The 21,376-nt window shown below is 34.4% G+C and overlaps 1 protein-coding gene across 1 annotated transcript; it reads right to left on the bottom strand.

Annotated features, from left to right (window-relative positions):
- Positions 1-15,907: 15,907 nt before the first annotated feature.
- Positions 15,908-17,659, bottom strand: LOC118490587 (glutathione S-transferase T3-like). Its single transcript, XM_035988318.1, has 2 exons — positions 16,647-17,659; positions 15,908-16,573 (listed from the first exon to the last, which is right to left on the bottom strand). The coding sequence occupies exons 1-2, from the start codon at positions 17,109-17,111 to the stop codon at positions 16,010-16,012; spliced, it is 1,029 nt and encodes a 342-aa protein (XP_035844211.1). The 5' UTR covers positions 17,112-17,659; the 3' UTR covers positions 15,908-16,009.
- Between the last annotated feature and the right edge of the window lie 3,717 nt (positions 17,660-21,376).

Below are 21,376 nucleotides of genomic sequence, written 5' to 3' on the forward strand. Positions count from 1 at the left end.
ACACTTGCTTACAGAGTGGGTAGAGAAATAAATTCAAAAAAATTAGAGTAAATTACAAAAATCGTCCTTTATGTATGTCACTTATTGCAAAGTGTGTCCTTTGTCTTCAATAATTACAGAAAACGTACTCGATGTTTGCAAACTCTTGCAAGTTACGTCCTTTAGCTCTAACTCAGTTAGTTTTTATAGTTAAATCTGAACAAATGGACCCCACATGAGGGTATATTGGTCATTTTACCCGAAATACTAAAAAAAATAAAATTATAAAAAAATTCAGATCTTAAAGAACACTCTGTCTTAACTCCTCTGCAACTAGAATTCACAACCACCATTCATCAATGGCGATTCTAGCCTCCTTCCTAAACCCCAACCTTTTCTCCTCCCTCCCCAACCAACCTCCACCACCATCAAACCCCCAATCCCCATCCCCAAATACCCTCCCCCAAAACCCCCTTCCACCCCTAACCTTAACAACCCCGCCTTCAAAACCTTCCACCGCCGCTCCAAATTCTACACACCCATCAAACGCGGCTCCGTCATGTCCTCCGACGGCGTCCGTTTCGTCGTCGTCGGCGACTCCGGCGTCTCCTACCAACTCCCCGATTGCCATTCGCGAGCCGGCTTTCCTCCCCTTCGCACCTCCCACCATACTTCAAAAACCAACACTCAATTTGTGTTTCCCACTTTCCCTTTCACATTTTCTTGAAAAACATGTCGCCTCACTCTCCGTGCCTGATGTTCTTCGTGTTTGTGTTGGTGTTTGTAACAACCCTCGTCAAAACCACTATTTATTATATTATTTTATTCAATAGGAAAACCTAATTAAGACACCCAAGTAATTCAACACAAACCCTGAAAGTTTCAGAACAATCGGAATCAGGATCAGGACCCCTAAAACTCAAGGGGGGTAAAACCTAGTTGACGATTATCTACTTAAAACGTTGTTGAAATTTAATTGGACCAAATTTCTGACTCATCAGGGCTAGTCCCGTGGGGGGGGGGGGCAAGCCAAAGAATTATAGGTGTCCCTTACGGACCGTAAGGGCTCAGGCTTACGGTCCGTAAGCAGGAGCAAATTCGTGTATAAATGGCAGGCTTCGGGACTTGCTTCTGGGCACAAAAACGACGCTCAAATTCCAAATTGACGTCGAGTTATACTTCTTCTACTACCCAAACACACACACCTCGAAACGCTGCCACAATCAGGGTAATAACTCGATCGCTATTACGATTCAACATCCGATCGATTGTAACTATCCAACGATTGTCCGGGTGCTGCTCAAATTGAGCTTATACTTTGTTATTCATCGTGATTTCAACTTGAATATTTGAGTGCTGTTCGAATTCGGACTTTGCTCTGTTATTCGTTGCGAATCCGATTGAATTGTTAAGTATTGCACTTGTTAATCGTTGTGAGGGTTTAATCTCGTGAATTGTCGTAACTGCTGTATTAGTTACAACCCAGTTTGTGTGAATTGTTATTAGGTTAATCAGTAGGCTAGACTCTGCCCAAATTGAATCAGCAATATATCAAGGCTTATCTGTAGACTAAACTTTGCCCGTAGAAATCTGCAATGTGAGTTCATTTCTCTTTTCTCACCGTTTGTGAGTCCATACTCTTTTATCACATTTTTATCACCTTTTTGTGATACAATTATATTACAAATGCTTTCTAAAAATCCTAAATAGTTACCAGTTATACTTACAGTGATTAAATTATTATATTTTATAATAACTGCTGGTATGGGAAGTTTTATACATTATTTGATCCTCTTTACGACTAGCCAGAAAGTTAGCTAATAATAGCATGACCACAATTATAACTAATATTATCTTAACATTAAATTGTTAATAAATTTAATGTATGTTTAAAAATAAATCTAAAAGGTGGATACCATAATAAAGTCAAGTATAATGTATTTTATTTGTAGTTAGGTTACTATATCATGATATTACAATTAGTGAATTGACATATTGGATAAGTTATAATAGTTGACATAAAATGTCATTATTCTAGATTGCATGATTTGGTGCCATAAATAATATATTTGACAAAGTAATGTCATAGGACATCATCATGTCCAGCGTCACTAGTTGAAAGAATGATCAACAGTGATATGACCAAAGACACTAGTTGAGAGAATGATCAACAGTGTTATAATTAGAATCACTAGTTGAAAGAATGATCAACAGTGATATAACTGGAGTCACTGGTTGAAAGAATGATCAACAGTGATATGAACCCGTCACAGGAATCGCCTAATGACAGATAAATTGAATAATAGTAAAGTATAGTTATTTGATAAATTCACTATTGGACAAAAGTAAGCCAATGAGTGATATTATTGCTGTTATATTGGAACTGCCATCATGTGACAAAATACTGATTGAGTGGGGTAAATACAAATAAATATAAAAACCTTAATACTGTAAGGTATAACAATATATTTTATAAAAATGGAATGATCTCACTCAGTATTTTCCACTAACAAAACCTTTTTCAAACATGTTTCAGGTAATTACCTTAGATTGGAATAAAGGCTAGATACGGCACTCAAAGGCATCAAGAAGTGGTTTATTTTAATCAAATTAAGAAATATTGTTTTATAAAATAAAATTTATCTTTATTAAAGCTACCATTGTAAAACAGGGGTTTATCCCATTTAAATCAAATCCGGTGTTTTATAAACTCTGATATTTTTCCTAACTCACGGTCCTGATGAAAATTCCGCTGCAACGTTTTTTCAAAAATAACCACCGGTACCACTGGACTGCTCACGGCACCGATTCCGGCCAGATGGGGTCGGGGGTCGTGACAGAAGGTGGTATCAGAGCTAAGCCACTACTTTGAGCCTATAAGTGTTGTAATAATAATATTTAAACTTAAATAACAGAGTTAGGAGATTGCTATTAACTGGTAGCACATCTGATAACATTCAAAGGTTGAATAAGAAAAGATGCCTTAGTATAAGTTAAGCCACTTGTTTAAGCTATTTAGGTGTTCTTTAATACCTAAACAATAAAGTTAGGAAACTAATACAAATTAACTTATGTGTTGTACATGAATATGTATATGTCAATATGCACATATAATATCCTGGAGGTATTATTTTGTTTTAATTATTCTGTGATATTAATAAGTGAAAATATTTGCAATCCAGATGTCAAATGAAGTATCACATAATCCAGAAGCTCATACTAATAATGAAAATCCTTTGGATAAAAATGCTATAGAAAATCTAATAGCTCAAGGAATAACTAATGCTTTACCTTTAATAATTAAAGCTGTTAAAAATCCGTAGAACCCACCAAAGTTACGAGTAGCGAGCATACCCGTGACGATAGTTTTAGCCATAGTGACAATAGTGGTAATAATGATATTACCAAAACCCCATTCCCCAAGAGAAAGAAGGCCAAGATTCTCGGGTGTACCTACAAAGAATTTCTAGCATGTAAACCAACCGAGTTCGTGGGCAGTGAAAGTGTCACGGCTGCTCTATGATGGTTGGAAAAGACAGAAGCTGTTCTTACAATCAGCAAGTGTGCCGAAGAAGATAAGGTGATGTATGCATCTAATCTCTTTAAGGAAGAAGCCTTAGAATGGTGGAATACAATTCTTCAGGCAAAAGGAAAGGCCATGGCTTATGCCATAAACTGGGAAAAATTCAAGGAAATGGTAGAAAGAAAATTTTGTCCTCCTTATGAAAAGGAAAGAATAACTAACAAGTTCTTAAATCATAAAATGATAGATGTGAATTGTCGTGAATATACGACAACATTCTTCGAATATGCAAGAATGGTACCAACTCTGGCTTTGCCAGAACCCGTACTAATTTCTCGTTATATTTGGGGATTAGTTAGCGAAATCCGAGACATAGTCAAAGTCGTTAGACCACAGACTATTGAGGAAGCAGTTGAACTAGCTAACATGCTGACAAATGGACTAATCCGCACAAGAGAAGAAAACAAGAAAAAAGAGTTAGCCCAGAAAATTTTCCAAGAATTCGAGAAGAAAGAAACTGAACCGTCATTGGAGCAACCTATCTGCGGAAACTGTAACAAAACGCATTCAGGACGATGTCGTTTTAGAAAAACACCCTACTGTGACTTCTGCAAGATGACCGGGCATATAGAGGAAGAGTGTAGAAGGAAAACTAACGTCTGTTACAATTGCGGGGAAACCGGACACATCAAACCATATTGCCCGAAACTAACCAAAGCATCTGACAACAAGGCTAGAACAACAGACGGAGCTAAGAAGAACGCGCGAGCATACGTACTTACTACACAAGAAGCAGAGATGATTCCAGACGTAGTCACTGATATATAATATCTAAGTTAAGTTATTGTTTGACCCTAGTACAAATAAAAGTTCATAAATAAATACATTCCGTCAAATATTTCATCCATTTCAGATCCATAACAAACTTGTTTGGTTTTCACTTCCACTGAATCATTTATTTGGTTACGATCACCTCATGGTGACTTTTTCACAAATTCGAAGCTTGTGCTAATCTTGTTGCACCTCTTACATACGGGTTTAATTATTAAATCCACTTTGATAGTTTATCTTATCAAAAGCAATCTTAACACAATCGTGTGCTAAGATAATGATACACAAATTCATTTCATATTTCAGTGTATCTCTTAATGATTTTTTTCGTAATCTTTATTGCCTTATCATCTTTGATCGAAAAACTTTCTTCAATTATTTCCATTTCAATTCAAAAATCCTACTAGATTTATTTGAAACATTCGGATTTACTTCATTTGATGGTGAAACTCGTTTCATTCACCGCTACTATTTCAATCACTATGACACCTTATGGCGTCATAATAAATTTGTAGCTTGAACTATTTTCAATTTCACTCCTAATGTACGAATTTTAATTTTTGGTTCATATTCTTAATCAGTCTTAATACAACTATGTGTTAAGATAACAGTACACAAATTCGTATTATATCCCAGTGTACTTCTTAAACGTTTCTTTCATCATTTATCGAAAATTCTATAACATTTTGGTCTTTTCATTATAAATTGAAACTCCTATTTGAAATGAATATCCAAGTTTTCTTCATTTAAACTTTCAGTTGATTATACGGTGAAATTGTTCGAGCACCGTAATTATTGAAATTATTCCAATCATTACGACACCTTGCGGAGTCGTTATAAACTTGTAGCTTATCATAAACATACGAATCATTCAAAACCCATGTATATCTTTCGTTTGACTCATCATTTGAAAGTAGTCTTGATACAATTGTGTATTAAGACAATGATACACTAAACTCTGTTATATTTCGGTGTATCCTTGCAAATTCAATAATGTCAACACACTGATTTTTCTCCTGATATGATTCGATAATTAACAATCCTCTTCATGCTATTATTTCATCCTGAGCTTATTGATTCTGAGTCTTCCCCAGTTGCCAATCAAAGTAAGTTTTCTTTTGACCATGAATTTTATTCTAAAAAGTCATTCACTAACTGTAAACAGATATCTATTTGATCATATATCTGTTAGCTTGAACCTAGTTCCATTCGAAACTATATCATTTCATCTCATTCGGTTGTCATCGATTTCTTGAACTATTTCAGTTGAACTTTTTGAACCCTACTTATACAACTAGTATTCACAAAGTTTGATTCTGTGTCATTTACCTTAAGAATCTAGTTTTATTGACTAAATTATGACATAAATCTAATAGAAATATCATAACCCAAATCTCGAGGATGAGATTTTTATTAAGGTGGGGAGGATGTAACAACCCTCGTCAAAACCACTATTTATTATATTATTTTATTCAATAGGAAAACCTAATTAAGACACCCAAGTAATTCTACACAAACCCTGAAAGTTTCAGAACAATCGGAATCAGGATCAGGACCCCTAAAACTCAAGGGGGGTAAAACCTAGTTGACGGTTATCTACTTAAAACGTTGTTGAAATTTAATTGGACCAAATTTCTGACTCATCAGGGCTAGTCCCGTGGGGGGCAAGCCAAAGAATTATAGGTATCCCTTACGGACCGTAAGGGCTCAGGCTTACGGTCCGTAAGCAGGAGCAAATTCGTGTATAAATAGCAGGCTTCGGGACTTGCTTCTGGGCACAAAAACGACACTCAAATTCCAAATTGAGGTCGAGTTATACTTCTTCTACTACCCAAACACACACACCTCGAAACGCTGCCGCAATCAGGGTAATAACTCGATCGCTATTACGATTCAACATCCGATCGATTGTAACTATCCAACGATTGTCCGGGTGCTGCTCAAATTGAGCTTATACTTTGTTATTCATCGTGATTTCGACTTGAATATTTGAGTGTTGTTCGAATTCGGACTTTGCTCTGTTATTCGTTGCGAATCCGATTGAATTGTTAAGTATTGCACTTGTTAATCGTTGTGAGGATTTAATCTCGTGAATTGTCGTAACTGCTGTATTAGTTACAACCCAGTTTGTGTGAATTGTTATTAGGTTAATCAGTAGGCTAGACTCTGCCCAAATTGAATCAGCAATATATCAAGGCTTATCTGTAGACTAAACTTTGCCCGTAGAAATCTGCAATGTGAGTTCATTTCTCTTTTCTCACCGTTTGTGAGTCCATACTCTTTTATCACATTTTTATCACCTTTTTGTGATACAATTATATTACAAATGCTTTCTAAAAATCCTAAATGGTTACCAGTTATACTTACAGTGATTAAATTATTATATTTTATAATAACTGCTGGTATGGGAAGTTTTATACATTATTTGATCCTCTTTACGACTAGCCAGAAAGTTAGCTAATAATAGCATGACCACAATTATAACTAATATTATCTTAACATTAAATTGTTAATAAATTTAATGTATGTTTAAAAATAAATCTAAAAGGTGGATACCATAATAAAGTCAAGTATAATGTATTCTATTTGTAGTCAGGTTACTATATCATAATATTACAATTAGTGAATTAACATATTGGATAAGTTATAATAGTTGACATAAAATGTCATTATTCTAGATTGCATGATTTGGTGCCATAAATAATATATTTGACAAAGTAATGTCATAGGACATCATCATGTCCACGTCACTAGTTGAAAGAATGATCAACAGTGATATGACCAAAGACACTAGTTGAGAGAATGATCAACAGTGTTATAATTAGAATCACTAGTTGAAAGAATGATCAACAGTGATATAACCGGAGTCACTGGTTGAAAGAATGATCAACAGTGATATGAACCCGTCACAGGAATCGCCTAATGACAGATAAATTGAATAATAGTAAAGTATAGTTATTTGATAAATTCACTATTGGACAAAAGTAAGCCAATGAGTGATATTATTGCTGTTATATTGGAACTGTCATCATGTGACAAAATACTGATTGAGTGGGGTAAATACAAATAAATATAAAAACCTTAATACTGTAAGGTATAACAATATATTTTATAAAAAATGGAATGATCTCACTCAGTATTTTCCACTGACAAAACCTTTTTCAAACATGTTTCAGGTAATTACCTTAGATTGGAATAAAGGCTAGATACGGCACTGAAAGGCATCAAGAAGTGGTTTATTTTAATCAAATTAAGAAATATTGTTTTATAAAATAAAATTTATCTTTATTAAAGCTACCATTGTAAAACAGGGGTTTATCCCATTTAAATCAAATCCGGTGTTTTATAAACTCTGATATTTTTCCTAACTCACGGTCTTGATGAAAATTCCGCTGCAACGTTTTTTCAAAAATAACAACCGGTACCACTGGACTGCTCACGGCACCGATTCCGGCCAGATGGGGTCGGGGGTCGTGACAGTGTTTTCGTTCGCTTATTGTTTGAACGAAGAAGGTCACTATCTACAACAAGTGAAACTCGGATTCGACGACCCAGATGGTTTTTTCTCCGATTGGGATGATACGGTTGCTGATTATACCCCTGTCCACTGGACCGGAGTTACATGTTCTGAATCGGGAAGCGGTTTTGTTGTAGCGGTCGATTTATCAAATGCCAATGTTGCCGGTCCCTTTCCCACGGTTCTCTGCCGGCTCATCGGACTCAAGTTTATCTCTATGTATAACAACTCCATTAACGGCACACTTCCTGATGAATTGTCCACTTGTCAGAGCCTTGTTCATTTAGATTTAGCTCAAAATTATCTCACTGGTAAACTCCCGGAGAGTCGTGATGGTGTTGGTTTGATCAGAGGTGGATGGTAGTGGTGTGGGTGGTGGCGGTGGTGGGGTGGTGGTGGTTCTAGAGGGAGAAAGTGTTTATGAAGAGAGAAGAGAGAGATGACAGATTTGTATATGTTTATAAGGATATCTACATATTTTAAAATTATTTTATTTATTGTTTTTTATGATTATTCATTTTAGCATTTAGGTAAAATGACTAAAACACCCCTTATATGGGGTCCACTTGTTCAGATTTAAAAATAAAAACTAACTGAGTTAGGCTAAAAGACGTAACTTGCAAGAATTTGCAAACATCGAGTATGTTTTCTGTAATTATTGAAGATAAAGGACACACTTTGCAATAAGTGACGTACATAAAGGACGAGTTTTGTAATTTACTCAAAAATTTAAGGGTCTAGAACATGGACGGTTTCTGGCGTTAGGTTGAACACTTTTGATGTTCAAGAGGGGGAAAAGAAAGGTTTTGTTGAATTGGTGAATCGACATGCGGCTGTCGGGTTTGCCAACTCTCTGGTTTTCCATGTGGGCACGTTATTATCGTTTCAAGAATTTTACATGAAAACGATTGCAGTCATTATGCTCTTGCGTGTTGTACAAACGGAGTATTCAAAAACACGTATGCCGAAGCGATAAACCCCCTTTCGCTCAAATCTGAATGGGAGATAACCGATGGATTAATTAATCTACAACCACCGTATATTACTAAACGACGGGCTGATCATACTTGAAAAAAAACAATCGAATCCTATCCCAAGGATAATAACCCACTCCTCTACATTGTAGTCGATGTAAAACATATAGCCATCATCGTGACCAGTGTTCAGTGACAATGCCATCCCAAATTTCTTCCTGGCATGATTCAAGGAAAGAAAATGCCAGGAAGAAATTATTAATCAAACACAACCAGCAACGGTCCAAGTTAATCCAGAAAATTTTCAAGAATGTGTATTTGGGAACCCTTTTCCATCCTATCACTTAGGGGAATTTTAATTGTAGCGTTTTTTTTAATTTTATCTGGTAAATTATGTAATTAATTTGTGTAATTGAAATGGTAAGTAATTATTATAATCTATGTAATTTCTGACAAGCATACACATTATCGCTAAGAAAGTTTTACAACGATAAATAGGGGACAAAAATCATATATTTTGAGATGTGAAACGGCCAAAGTAGAGTTCATCAAGTTGGATCCTAAAAAAATGGAGGTGTCCAAAAAATGTAATTGAAACTTCACCCTCCACCGAAAACGCAAACCCACCGGATACCAAAGAAAATCACTTTGTACATAAACGACAAAGCTTACACCAGTATAAAACAGGTAGATGGGCTATTGTTTTAACGACTATCTCACGCCAACAATAAATTTTATTAACGCTTTACAATATTATGTTTGTAGTAAATTATCTTACTAATAATTCAAAAAACAATTTTTATAGCATATTGAAGGATGGGTTGGAAGACTAATGACTTGTAGGAGTAAAAAGCATCAGAAAGATTCAATGTTAAATATGGGGTGGACGGTTCTTCCACCACAGTTTTATGAGTGTTTATTAGACTCGGTTCCCTAAAACGTGCCTAATTATTCCAATGGTAAATTAAACCCTTTTCTATCCTTTTTTGAAGTTGCAATCTCAGTAGCTAGTAAAAACTACAATTGCAATTTCAGTCACAAAAATTCTGGTGCCTAGTTGTCACAAAATGGTTCAGTCACAAACCTTGGTTAGAAAATAACTAGAATAAAAATGACAAGCTCAAAACTCATTTGCATGTAGGATTTACGAGACTGGTAAAACATGTCGCAGAACACATTTGGTTTCATCTTTAACTTAAATCATCATAATCTACATGTTGCCATAACTATTTTGTTTGTATTTAATGTCACGGTTATTTGGGTTTTGGTTATAACTATGGATTTCTTCAAGTTATTATATCACTTCGTGTTCTTGGAATCTATGGAAAAAGTGTCAAATTTGGTATGGTTTTGAACTACCAAGTCCCAAAAAAAATCATGACTAAAATGTTAAAATCGTCCATAAAATTTGGACACTTTTTTCTATTATATTCGATATAAAAAAAAATGTATTTGAACACCTGATGATGTCTGAATTGTGTTACCATTTCATCCTATTCACAAACCCTATTAAAATATAATCAGAAGCTTCTTAGACATTTAAAGTGGGTTTATTTTAATGCATTAAAACGAATTTTGAAATGCTTTTCTTTTTCTTTTAAACCCATGATATCCCCGTTTATTTAACCCAAAACCCTTAAAAGACAATCATCAATTTCATATCAAACAAATTATCCAAACCCTAGAAATTATCCAAGAATTTTCAAATCAGAAGAATAAACACTCTTATCAAATAAATTACCAAACCCTAGAATATTCAAATCAAAAGAATAAACACTCTTATCAAACAAATTATCCCCGTTGTAGTATAGTGGTAAGTATCCCCCCTTGTAACGCGGGTGACCCGGGTTCGATCCCCGACAACGGCGCCATTTTGATGACTGTCGTAAGAGTCAATCAAAAACCTAATTAAACTACGTAGATAGCGTAAGTAGGGTATCATATCCACGGAATATTTGTGGTCAATATTAAAGAAATTAATTAAAAACTAACTATCTAATTCGGGGGTTTGTTTGTTTGTTTGATTGCAAAGAAAACACGATTTGTCATGAAAAGTGTTATCAGAATGAGAAGAACTAACCACCACCTGGAATCCCGAATACCCGTTTTAACATAAAAATCCATTTACTGATTCAAAACACCACATAGACATGGCCTTGGAATTAATGATTTTGATTAATTGTTAAGGATAGTTTTTAAGATTCACCATTCAACTTAACAACCCGTTTAATTGTATCAATTACCCACCAATTTACCAATCCGCTAACAACACAAGAAAGTTACCAATACGCTTAATAAATGACAAGTAATTCAAATACAATCAACGTTTACCAAGAAACCAACACAAGTAGTCATGTTATACTAGTTTACAAGAATCAGAAATACGAAAATTATGTCAAACCGAATAGTCGTTCATCCGGGCGGAGGTCACCGAGAGTTTTAGCCGCTCATTGTAGTCTTCACAGCTTCGGTTGTCATCCCGAATTGTTCAGACTTCATTGAATAACTTGAGAGATGAAGAATGATGCTGAAATTCGTCCTTAACTTCGTAAATTGACGGCTGATGAATGGAATAATGAAAAGTATCCCTAAAAGTCACGTCTAAGCCATTTAAATATGTTTGCCCGTCCTTGAACCCTTCGCGCGTCGCACACACATAGCACAAACCTTCCGCGTGTCGCGGGGGTCTTGTTCTTGACCGACACGTTAAATTTTTGACTGACTTAACTTTGTTCCTTCCCGCGTGTCGCGGACATGTCCTCGGAGTCTTGCGCGTGTCGCCTAAGTATCTCACTTAAGTTTCTTTCGTTTCGCGTCCCATGTAAACCCGTTGAATCCATTTTTTAGCTCGGTTCTCTCATTTAACTTCGTTTAGTACATGTTAAACAAAAACACCAATACACACTAAGTATATAATAACACACGCAACTTAATACATTTAATATACTAATAACCGACACGAACTATGTAATATACGACTCATTTTGACCCGACATAAAATTTTCAAATCAGAAGAATAAACACTCTGCATCTCTAATAAACCAAACCAATTATGTAAAAACAACGATTCCGATGATGTATGGTTTTAGATAATGTGTGTAATCGATTTGAAAAGTCCTAACGACGATTCTGATGAGGTCTCAACGTCATCGACGTCTATAAATGATTCTAGTTCTACTCCGGTGGGGTTTTCGTTTGGATTCATGGCACGCTAGACCCGAACCAGGAACAAAGCCATTGATTTAATAAAGGCTTTTAACTGAGTTTGTGATTTGGAAGGAAATGACAATAAAAATGAAATGTCGGTATCTGGATACAAAATAAAGTTATTTTAGATGTAACACACAAAAGTGTCCCTGGACTATTTTGATAGTTTACTCTAATAACTTGGTTTCTCTTCTTTGAGGTCCAAAGTTCAACTTCAACTAGCATCACTTTGAAGAACACTGGTGGTAGCAATGAAGTTTAGAACTAGATCTCCCCAGAGGTTGCTAGTTCAAAACCGAGTTGAACCAGGTTTTACCGTAGAGGGTCTTCCGGCGGGCGGGTTTTCCACAGAACTGGTGGCTTAGTGGCTCGGGTATGCATCCAACATTGACTGTTATGGAGGAGATGATGCATTTGCTCGATTAAGGGCATCTCAGGATACTTATACAATGATTTGGTTGACCGTTAAAAAAATAAAAAAATTGAAAATATTTTGTTTTGATCAAAATAAGAAGCTCTGGACTATGTGGACATAATTTCATTAAATATGTTGTAGATTGTTGGACTTTGGACTTAATACATGTAAGATGTCAAATTAACATAAGTGTGTAAGATGAATTGAATCATATTAAGCAAACAAGAACTAAATTGTGATATGATTTTTGTTTTACATAAAAACTTTTCAACCATGCACAATTTACTAAAACGTGCTAAAAGAAAGCCATCTGGCCGTGTAATATTATTCTATTAAAACAAAACTTTCTTTTTCAAAAATGTTGTTTTCAGTTAATTCTATTGCTGACTATTTATCCATTACTAAATTCAGTGCATTCGGATGGAGGGATTGGTCTTGGTGAATGATTTGGGGAGGGGAGCTTATCGAACGGGGAAGGAGTGCCGGGGGTGGAGCGGTGATTAGGGAGAGGCAAAAGCGGTGAGTAGTCACCGAATGAGGGTGGAGGAAAGAGGTGGGAGAGAGAGGGGTTTAATGGTGGGCCCCAACCATTTTCAACAAATCATTTTTTTTTTTAAATTGTTTACTACTCTCTATGTGTTTGACTATTGCTAGTGATTGAGTGGAAAATGAAGAGTGGAATTGTGACTTGACATGATATAACATTATAGGTTAGAAAATAAGTTTACCACTCCCCAATTGATTCCCCAATTAATGACCACTCCCTCCATCCAAAAACCACAAACTGGATATATATCTTTTTGAAAAAGAATTTTGTAAGACATCATCTTTTTGAAAAAGAATTTTGTAAGACATCACTTACTTCCACACGCACCCTTTGGGTTTACTGCCAGGGGCGGACCTATAACTTATTAAGGGGTGGCGGCGTCCGCTATCCCTTGGTCGGAAAAAAATTGAAAAAACTAGTGTAAATTTTGGAAAAATTTGACGTTTTTTCGATTTCGTTACGGCTTATTTATAAAACGTTACCTCTTGGTCGGAATCCTAGATCCGCCACTGTTTACTGCAACATAATTTTATTTATTTTTTTAACAGTAAAATTTTCCTTTACTATATTTTACATCAATAATTTAATTAACATTTATTGTCCAAATTTGAACATGACAACTCCTCTTCAAAAGACATGTGCCTCTAACAAATGATCTAAGGGGCTGTTTGGTAGCCTCTGAATGGTCATTAAGAGGCTACCTCTTAATGGAACCATTAATAATTTTACCAATAAGAATGTAGAAGAATGTGATATGTGATGATTTACCATTCAGAGGTTACCTCTTAACCATTCAGACTTGAGGTTACCTCTTATTCATTCAGAGGTTTTAAACCATTAAGAGGTAACATGTGAATGGTCATTAAGAGGCCACCAAACAGCCCCTAACCCTACTTTAGTTAGTAGCTACCACATAATTTAACATCACTGATTTTAGATGGGAACCATAATCATCTTGACTATCAATAAATGTTTTCTTTAAAGTATATAAAATGATATATGGCATGTTGGTACTCGTAACTTTAAAATAACAAATGAACTGAGTAAGATATTCGAAGAGAGCATTTGAGAAAAGCTTGCAAACTACTTGAAAAAAAAAAACCCACTCCTAAAGTTAAGCGATGAAACCACTCACTACCTTGACTAAACAACTTTATTATTCAAAAGAGCATTTGAGAAAAGCTTGCAAACTACTTGAAAAAAAAAAAAACCCACTCCTAAAGTTAAGCGATGAAACCAGTCACTACCTTGACTAAACAACTTTATTATTCAAAAGAGCATTTGAGAAAAGCTTGCAAACTACTTGAAAAAAAAAAAACCCACTCCTAAAGTTAAGCGATGAAACCAGTCAATACCTTGACTAAACAACTTCATTATTCAAAAACATAATTCAAATATTGAAATAAGATAATAATAAAAAAGGCTCCATGCACGTGACATGTAGACATGCCATGCAAGCCAAATTGTAGACAACTAGTTAATACCCCGCCCGCATTGCGGGGCGATAGCCGAATAATAAGTAAGTGTTAGGCAGCTCATTGACACGAAAAACAATTAAATCGAGTCAAACAATTAAAACAAAACACTTTTATAGTTTTGATTAAAAAAAACAAAAACAATGACAATAGTGTAACTTTTAACTGAGGGAAAGTTGTATAATTTGTTTATTGAGTAAAATTGTAATTTGCCAAAAGCTAAAGTGATGGTAGTACTGTGAATTTGAACCAGTGGCAAAATTGTAAATTTTCACAGGGGCAATTTCGTAATTTTGAACTTAGGGTAACATCGTAATATAAATTTGAACTAAGGGCACAATCGTAATTTTAAGCTGGAGGCAAAATCACAATTTTATTTTGAACAGAGGACAAAATTCTAATTTTGAGTTGGGGGCGAAAGCATAATTCTATTTTGAACGGGGGAAATAACGTAATTTTAAACTGATGGCGAAATCATAATTTTTTAAACGGGGAAAAATCACATTTTTGAACAGAGGGCAAAATCGTAATTTTTAGCTGGGGGCAAAAACAAAATTTTATTTTGAACTGGGGGCGAAAAGGTAATTCTGAGCTGAGGGCAAAACCAAAATTTTATTTTGAATCGAGAGGAAAATCGTAATTTTAAGCTGTGGACAAAAGCGTAATTTTATTTTGAGCTGGAGGCATAACCGTAATTTTAAAGAGGGGCAAAAACGTAATTTTAAAATGGATATAAAATAATAAACTGGTTGATCCAATAGGGGAGTGCCATGCAAAATCGTAATTTTGAAGTAAGGGCAAAATCGTAATTTTAAGATGGGGACAAAAGCGTAATTTTATTTTGAGCTGGGAGCAAAACGGAAATTTTAAGCAGGGGTAAAAGCGTAATTTAAAATGGATATAATAGAATAAACTGGTTAGTCTAATGGGGGGGTGCCAGGCAGCTGCCTGGCACTATTCCCCTATTTGATAAATGTATGTATAGGAAATGTTAGGCTATGGGGGCGCGGGAGGCATGGGTTGAAACATTATTTGTCACATAGGATCGTTAATCAAATAAAGGGAATAGTGGTTTGGGTTATGATCACACCCTTAGGATAGTGGTTTTGGATATTAGATTAAAAGTGGCTGACATAAGCATGTGTGAAGGGATATGGTGGTCATAAGGATTATGACATCACCCTATATATAGACTTTTTGTTACAATCCGAGACCTGAAATTATGAAAGGTATGTCATAACAAATAGTATTTATTAGGGTGTAAGGGGTGCTCACCTAAGAGGTGAGTCCCCTCTCTTACACATAACCAACCAAATAGTGCCATGTCAACTCCCCTCTAATACTCCTCTAATACCCCTTTTTGATGGCGGCACTCCTCTCTTAGGTGAGTTCGATTTTTTTTTTTTTGTAAAATTATGCATGTTTATAAATTAAATAAAAGACATTTCATTAAATTTTAAAAAAATACATTCAAACTAGAAAATAAAAAACACATTCAAAGTAGAAAATAAAAATTACATTAAAACTAGAAAATTAAAATTTTAGAAATCGCATGGCCACCCGTACTTGTTAGCGATTTCGCGCTTTCGGGCGAGGATGAACGGCAACATACTTGGCGGAACATCGTCGTGCGGCTTAAGGAATGTTTTCATATCTCGATCGTAATTGTAGTTTTTCATCGTCTCGCGTTGTTCCGATATGAGCTCGCGAGCCTCCGACTCTCTTTTTTTCCTCAATTCGATCGCCTCCAATTCTACCGCTTGCTTCGCTTCTTTCATGGCGGTGTACATTTTGAATTGTGCCGCCAACTCGGCCGAGCTTCCCTCGGACGATGTAGCTTGACGCTTGTCTCGCCGTTGTGGTCTTTGTGGCGAGGGGTCTTCGTTCATATCCGGTATCGAAGGGTCCACGTCAACGGGCTTTGTTTTATGTGCCGAACCTTCACCTTCCTCACCCATCAATGGGACTTGGGCCCATTTCTCGTGTCTTCGAACGACCTCCCACGCCTCGATGTGTTGAAAACCGTTCGGAAATCTATCTTTAAATTCTTTTAACGCGACTTTCATCACGTCGAGATCCTTACATCCGCTTCCTCGTGTGCGATCCTACATGTTATAAAAAAATATGAACTTAGAAAAAAAATTAAAAATATACAATGTTAAAAAATATAATTTTTACCGCTTGTTGGTATAGGCCGTTGAAAAAGTTTATTTTCGTCATCATCGGGTTCCATTTAGACCGTACTTGATGAACGGTCCGGTTACTTCCACCGACAGTTTTGTTAAAATGCTCTAAAATCTTACGCCAAAAACTATCGCGGTTTTGTTGATTGCCCTTTTTTTTGTTGGTAGAACAATGTACCCACGCCTTCGCCAACGCCTCTTCTTGGTCCTTTGTCCATTTTTCGCTCACCATTTTCCCCTTTTTATCCCGACCGTCATCTTCTTCGTTGCCCGCGTCTTCATCCACATTATATTCATCGTCCTCGTCCTCGTCGCCCAAATTTTGAGTTTCGGGCACTACCTCATCGTCCTCGTCGTCGTAAACAGGTAGAGGACGTTCGACATTTCCTCGTGTAGATGGAACTTGTGGGGAACGAAAAGCATATGGGTCGAAGGCGGGGGATTGAGGAGGAGCGTCCATTGATAACAAATTTTGAAAATAGCCGAAATTGGGTTGTTGGGTGTTGTAAAACGAGGGGTGTGAAGGTTGTTGGAAAAAAACGGGGGTTGTGAAGTGTATCCGAAAGGGGGTTGTGGTTGAGCATTTGCACCGCTCGAACCATCACGAGACGGTTTCGAGACCCGTCCCTTAGTTTTTTTCTTGGCCTCGCGGGGTTGGTTCTCCATTGCTCGGTGTGAAGGGGGTGTGGTTTGAGAGTATAAAAAATAAAAAGTGAAGTGGGTGTGGTTGGAGAGTATAAAAAATGTGTGAGAATGATATGGTTTGAGTATAAAAAAATGGAGTGAATGAGATGGTTATTTATATATGTTTAAAAAAAGTGAATTTTTTTTTTTTTAAAAATCGGACCGTTGCTTTTTGACCGTTCCTCTTTTCTCGTGCAAATTAACTCGGTGACTCCATGCCTAAACCACCCCCCGATTCGGGTCCCCGCATTGATGGCGGCGGTGTTCCCGATCGGGGACAACCCTCACCGCACCCACTCCCCGCGTACACCCCGTCCACCCTTATATTTGTTTGATTGGTAGTCAAATATATGTCACGTTTCTATTAGTTAGTTTTTTTTAAACATTAAACTTAAAACACTATGGGAATTGAATCGCTAACCTTGTTTCTATTACTTTAATTCATAATATATTTGATGTGGAGTTCTGGTAGAATATCAGTAAAATGTGGAGTGGATGGCTGCATATACTGTTTTGACCATCATGGGTATTTGTATATTTTGACCGGCTTGTTATTAAACACAAAGTTTGACCATTTGAAAGGCGAGAAACGAATTCATTTTAAGTGGAAAAAATGGTGAATTTAGAGATAATATTTAAAGAGATGCAGGCAACATTCTTCTCATGGATCAAATGCAGGGGAAAAAAATCAAACATGTAGTGGAATAATTGGTTAAAATTTAAAGTTGGTTAGGAAAGAACTGTTTTATGTTTTAATTATATGTAATTTTGGTAAGGAATTTTCTGATGATTGGCTAGTTTTTTATTAACCATTTGAATATGCTTTTGATGTAAAATTTGACGTGGAATAAAAGTATTAGAAGTTGGATTTGGACAAATTTGATGTAAAATTTAATTACACGCAGGCAACATCCTTCTCATGGACAAATTAGATGATGTTGTAGTTATAGGGTAAGAGCATTCATATAAAGTATATCTTTAATGGATTGTTTGAATAATAACTAGAGTTAATTACATAGTTGGTCCCTGTGGTTTGTATAAAATAATATACTTAGGTACTAATAGTTTAAAATCATCTTTTAGGTTATTAATTTTTCATTTTGTAACGGTTTGAGGTATTAACTTCTCGGGTATTAACATAGTTAGTCCCTGTGGTTTGCACAAAATAACATACTTAGGTACTAATAGAATGTGATTTTAAACCTACAAATAACGTTAATACCTCCAAACGTTACAAAATGAAAGTTAATACCCTAGAATGTGATTTTAAACTATTGGTACCTAAGTATGTTACTTTGTGCAAACCACAAGGACTAACTATGTAATTAACTCTAGTAACTATTAAATTATATAATAACTAAATAAGTAACAAGTTGTTTGTCAAATTTGGAAATAAGATGCAAATCAATTCCAAATTAACTTGTCTTAATTAAAATAAAATAAATATTAAACTATCATTATCAAATAGTTAAATTTAAAGCGAACATGAGATGCATAGCATATAGAGTATGACAAATCAAATTCCAAATAAAATTGGTTTGAATTAGGCCGTTGGGTTTGTAATTTGTTGTTTTGGCATTTTTGTCCATCATACCTGTTTAATTATCAACCAGAGATACAAATAAATGAAGAAAAGAATAACACTACATATGGTTCACGAGATTGGATGAAGCAGGCAAAATATTGATGGCATTCGTCCTGAAGAAACCTAAAGCTAAAATTTTGCAATACGATGTCCTTAATTTTGTTGCTAAATAGGTTCATGTCTTTTGATCTTTAAAGTAAACTAGTTTTTTTACATTGCGCGTTGTGGCGAAACCAAGCAAATGATAATGTAAAACAAACTTGATTTGAAAATAAAGCATGTTTTTTAGAAAGCCAAACCATTAGAACGGTTTAGTTTATCATCGTACTATTTTATGATACCAAATAAATACTTTATTTAGAGTACAACTTCGTTTTTAACAAAACTTATAACAAAATGTCGGGGAAAAATCAAACACAACTACGTACTGAAGTTTTTAGAAAAAAGTTATAAATGTAAATTATTAGAGAACTATCAAATTAATCGATAAATTAATGTATGTTCTGAAAAAAGGAAAAAAAAGAATTATTAAAAAATGGTATAGGAAATATATGGTTTTAAAAAGGGAAAAAAATTAAAATATGTTATTAAAAGTAAAGAGTTAATTACATAGTTAGTCCCTGTGGTTTGCACAAAGTAACATACTTAGGTGCTAATAGTTTAAAATCACATTCTAGGGTATTAACTTTTCATTTTGTAACGTTTGAAGGTATTAACGTTATTTGTAGGTTTAAAATCACATTCTAATAGTACCTAAGTATGTTATTTTGTGCAAACCACATGGACTAACTATGTTAATACCCTAGAAGGTGATTTTAAACTATTAGTAACTAAGTATGTTATTTTGTACAAACCACAACTCTAAAAGTAAATATAATAACAAACTATTATAATATATTAAATAAAAGAAAAACAAAAAAACTATATATTGTTATAAAAATAAAGTTACTATTCATCATCCTTCGTCAACAGATATCAAATAAATACTTTATTTAGAGTACAACTTCGTTTTAACAAAACTTATAACAGAATGTCAGGGAAAAAAATCAAGTATAATTACATACTTAATTTTTTTTAGAAAAAAGTTATAAACGTAAATTATTAAAGAAGTATCAAATTAATTGATAAATTAATATATTTTCTAAAAAAGAAAAAAAAAAGAATTATTAAAAAATGATATAGGAAATATATGGTTTTAAAAGGGAAAAAAATTAAAAATATGTTATTAAAAGTAGACATAATAATAAACTATTATTATATATTAAATAAAAGAACAACAAAAAATTATATATTATTATAAAAATAAAGTTAGTATTCATCGTCGTTCGTTAACAATATTTACTAGTTATTTATACCGCGCATTACGGCGAAACCGAGCAAATGATAATGTAAAAAAAACGTGATTTGAAAATAAACATGGTGTTTATAAAATCAAACCATTAGAACGATTTAGTTTATCATTGTACCGTCTTACGATAATAAATAAATACTTTATTTTGAGTATAACCTTGTTTTTAACAAAAATTATAACGGAATGTCAGGTAAAGAAATCAAGCACAACTACGTACTTAAGTTTTAAAAAAAAATTATAAACGTAACTTATTAAAGAAGTATCAAATTAATCGATAAATTAATATATGTTAAAAAAATAAAAAAAACAATTTAAAAAAGGTAAAGGGAATATACATTTAAAAAAAAGAAAAACATTTTATTAAAAGTAAATATAAAAATAAACTATTATAATATATTAAATAATAAAATAATAAAAACTATATATTATTATAAAAATAAAGTTACTATTCATCATCCTTCGAAAACAATATAATATATATATATATAATATATATAATATAATATATATAATTAGCATAAATGAGTTGTTATAATTGCAATTTGATTTATATTAATTGGATTTCAGTGTATTTATTGTTTTGCATCTTTATTTGATAGGTTGCAACATACAAGAAAGTTCAAAGAGTGGAATACATCAAGACTTCATTTTTGTGGTGACATTTAGCTAATATGTATGTACCCGGAGCTTGCTCAGTATTTATAAGATGTATGATAATATGAATCGATTGAATGTAAATGATCATAAACAAAAGGATAGAAACAATATATACACAAAAGAAAATACACCTAGGTACCCTAAGGAATATGAAAAATACAAGAGATTACAATAAATGAGACTTTTCATCTAACATTCTCCCGCAATCGAGACGGTGGCGGACCAAGGCAAAGCATCTGTCTGAACGTGTTGAATTGCGACGATGGAAGACTCTTAGGGGCTATTTGTTTACCTCTTAATGAGGCTCTTAATGGTTCAGACCTTTTACTGGTTCAACACTTAATGGTTCAGACTGTTTGTTTCACGAGCAGATGTCTGAATGGTTTAGACATTTGCCTCTGAATGGTTAAGATTTATACAGAGTCTGAATGGTTAAGACCTCTAATCT

Source organism: Helianthus annuus, chromosome 3 (genome assembly GCF_002127325.2).
Source record: "Helianthus annuus cultivar XRQ/B chromosome 3, HanXRQr2.0-SUNRISE, whole genome shotgun sequence".
NCBI lineage: Eukaryota > Viridiplantae > Streptophyta > Magnoliopsida > Asterales > Asteraceae > Helianthus > Helianthus annuus.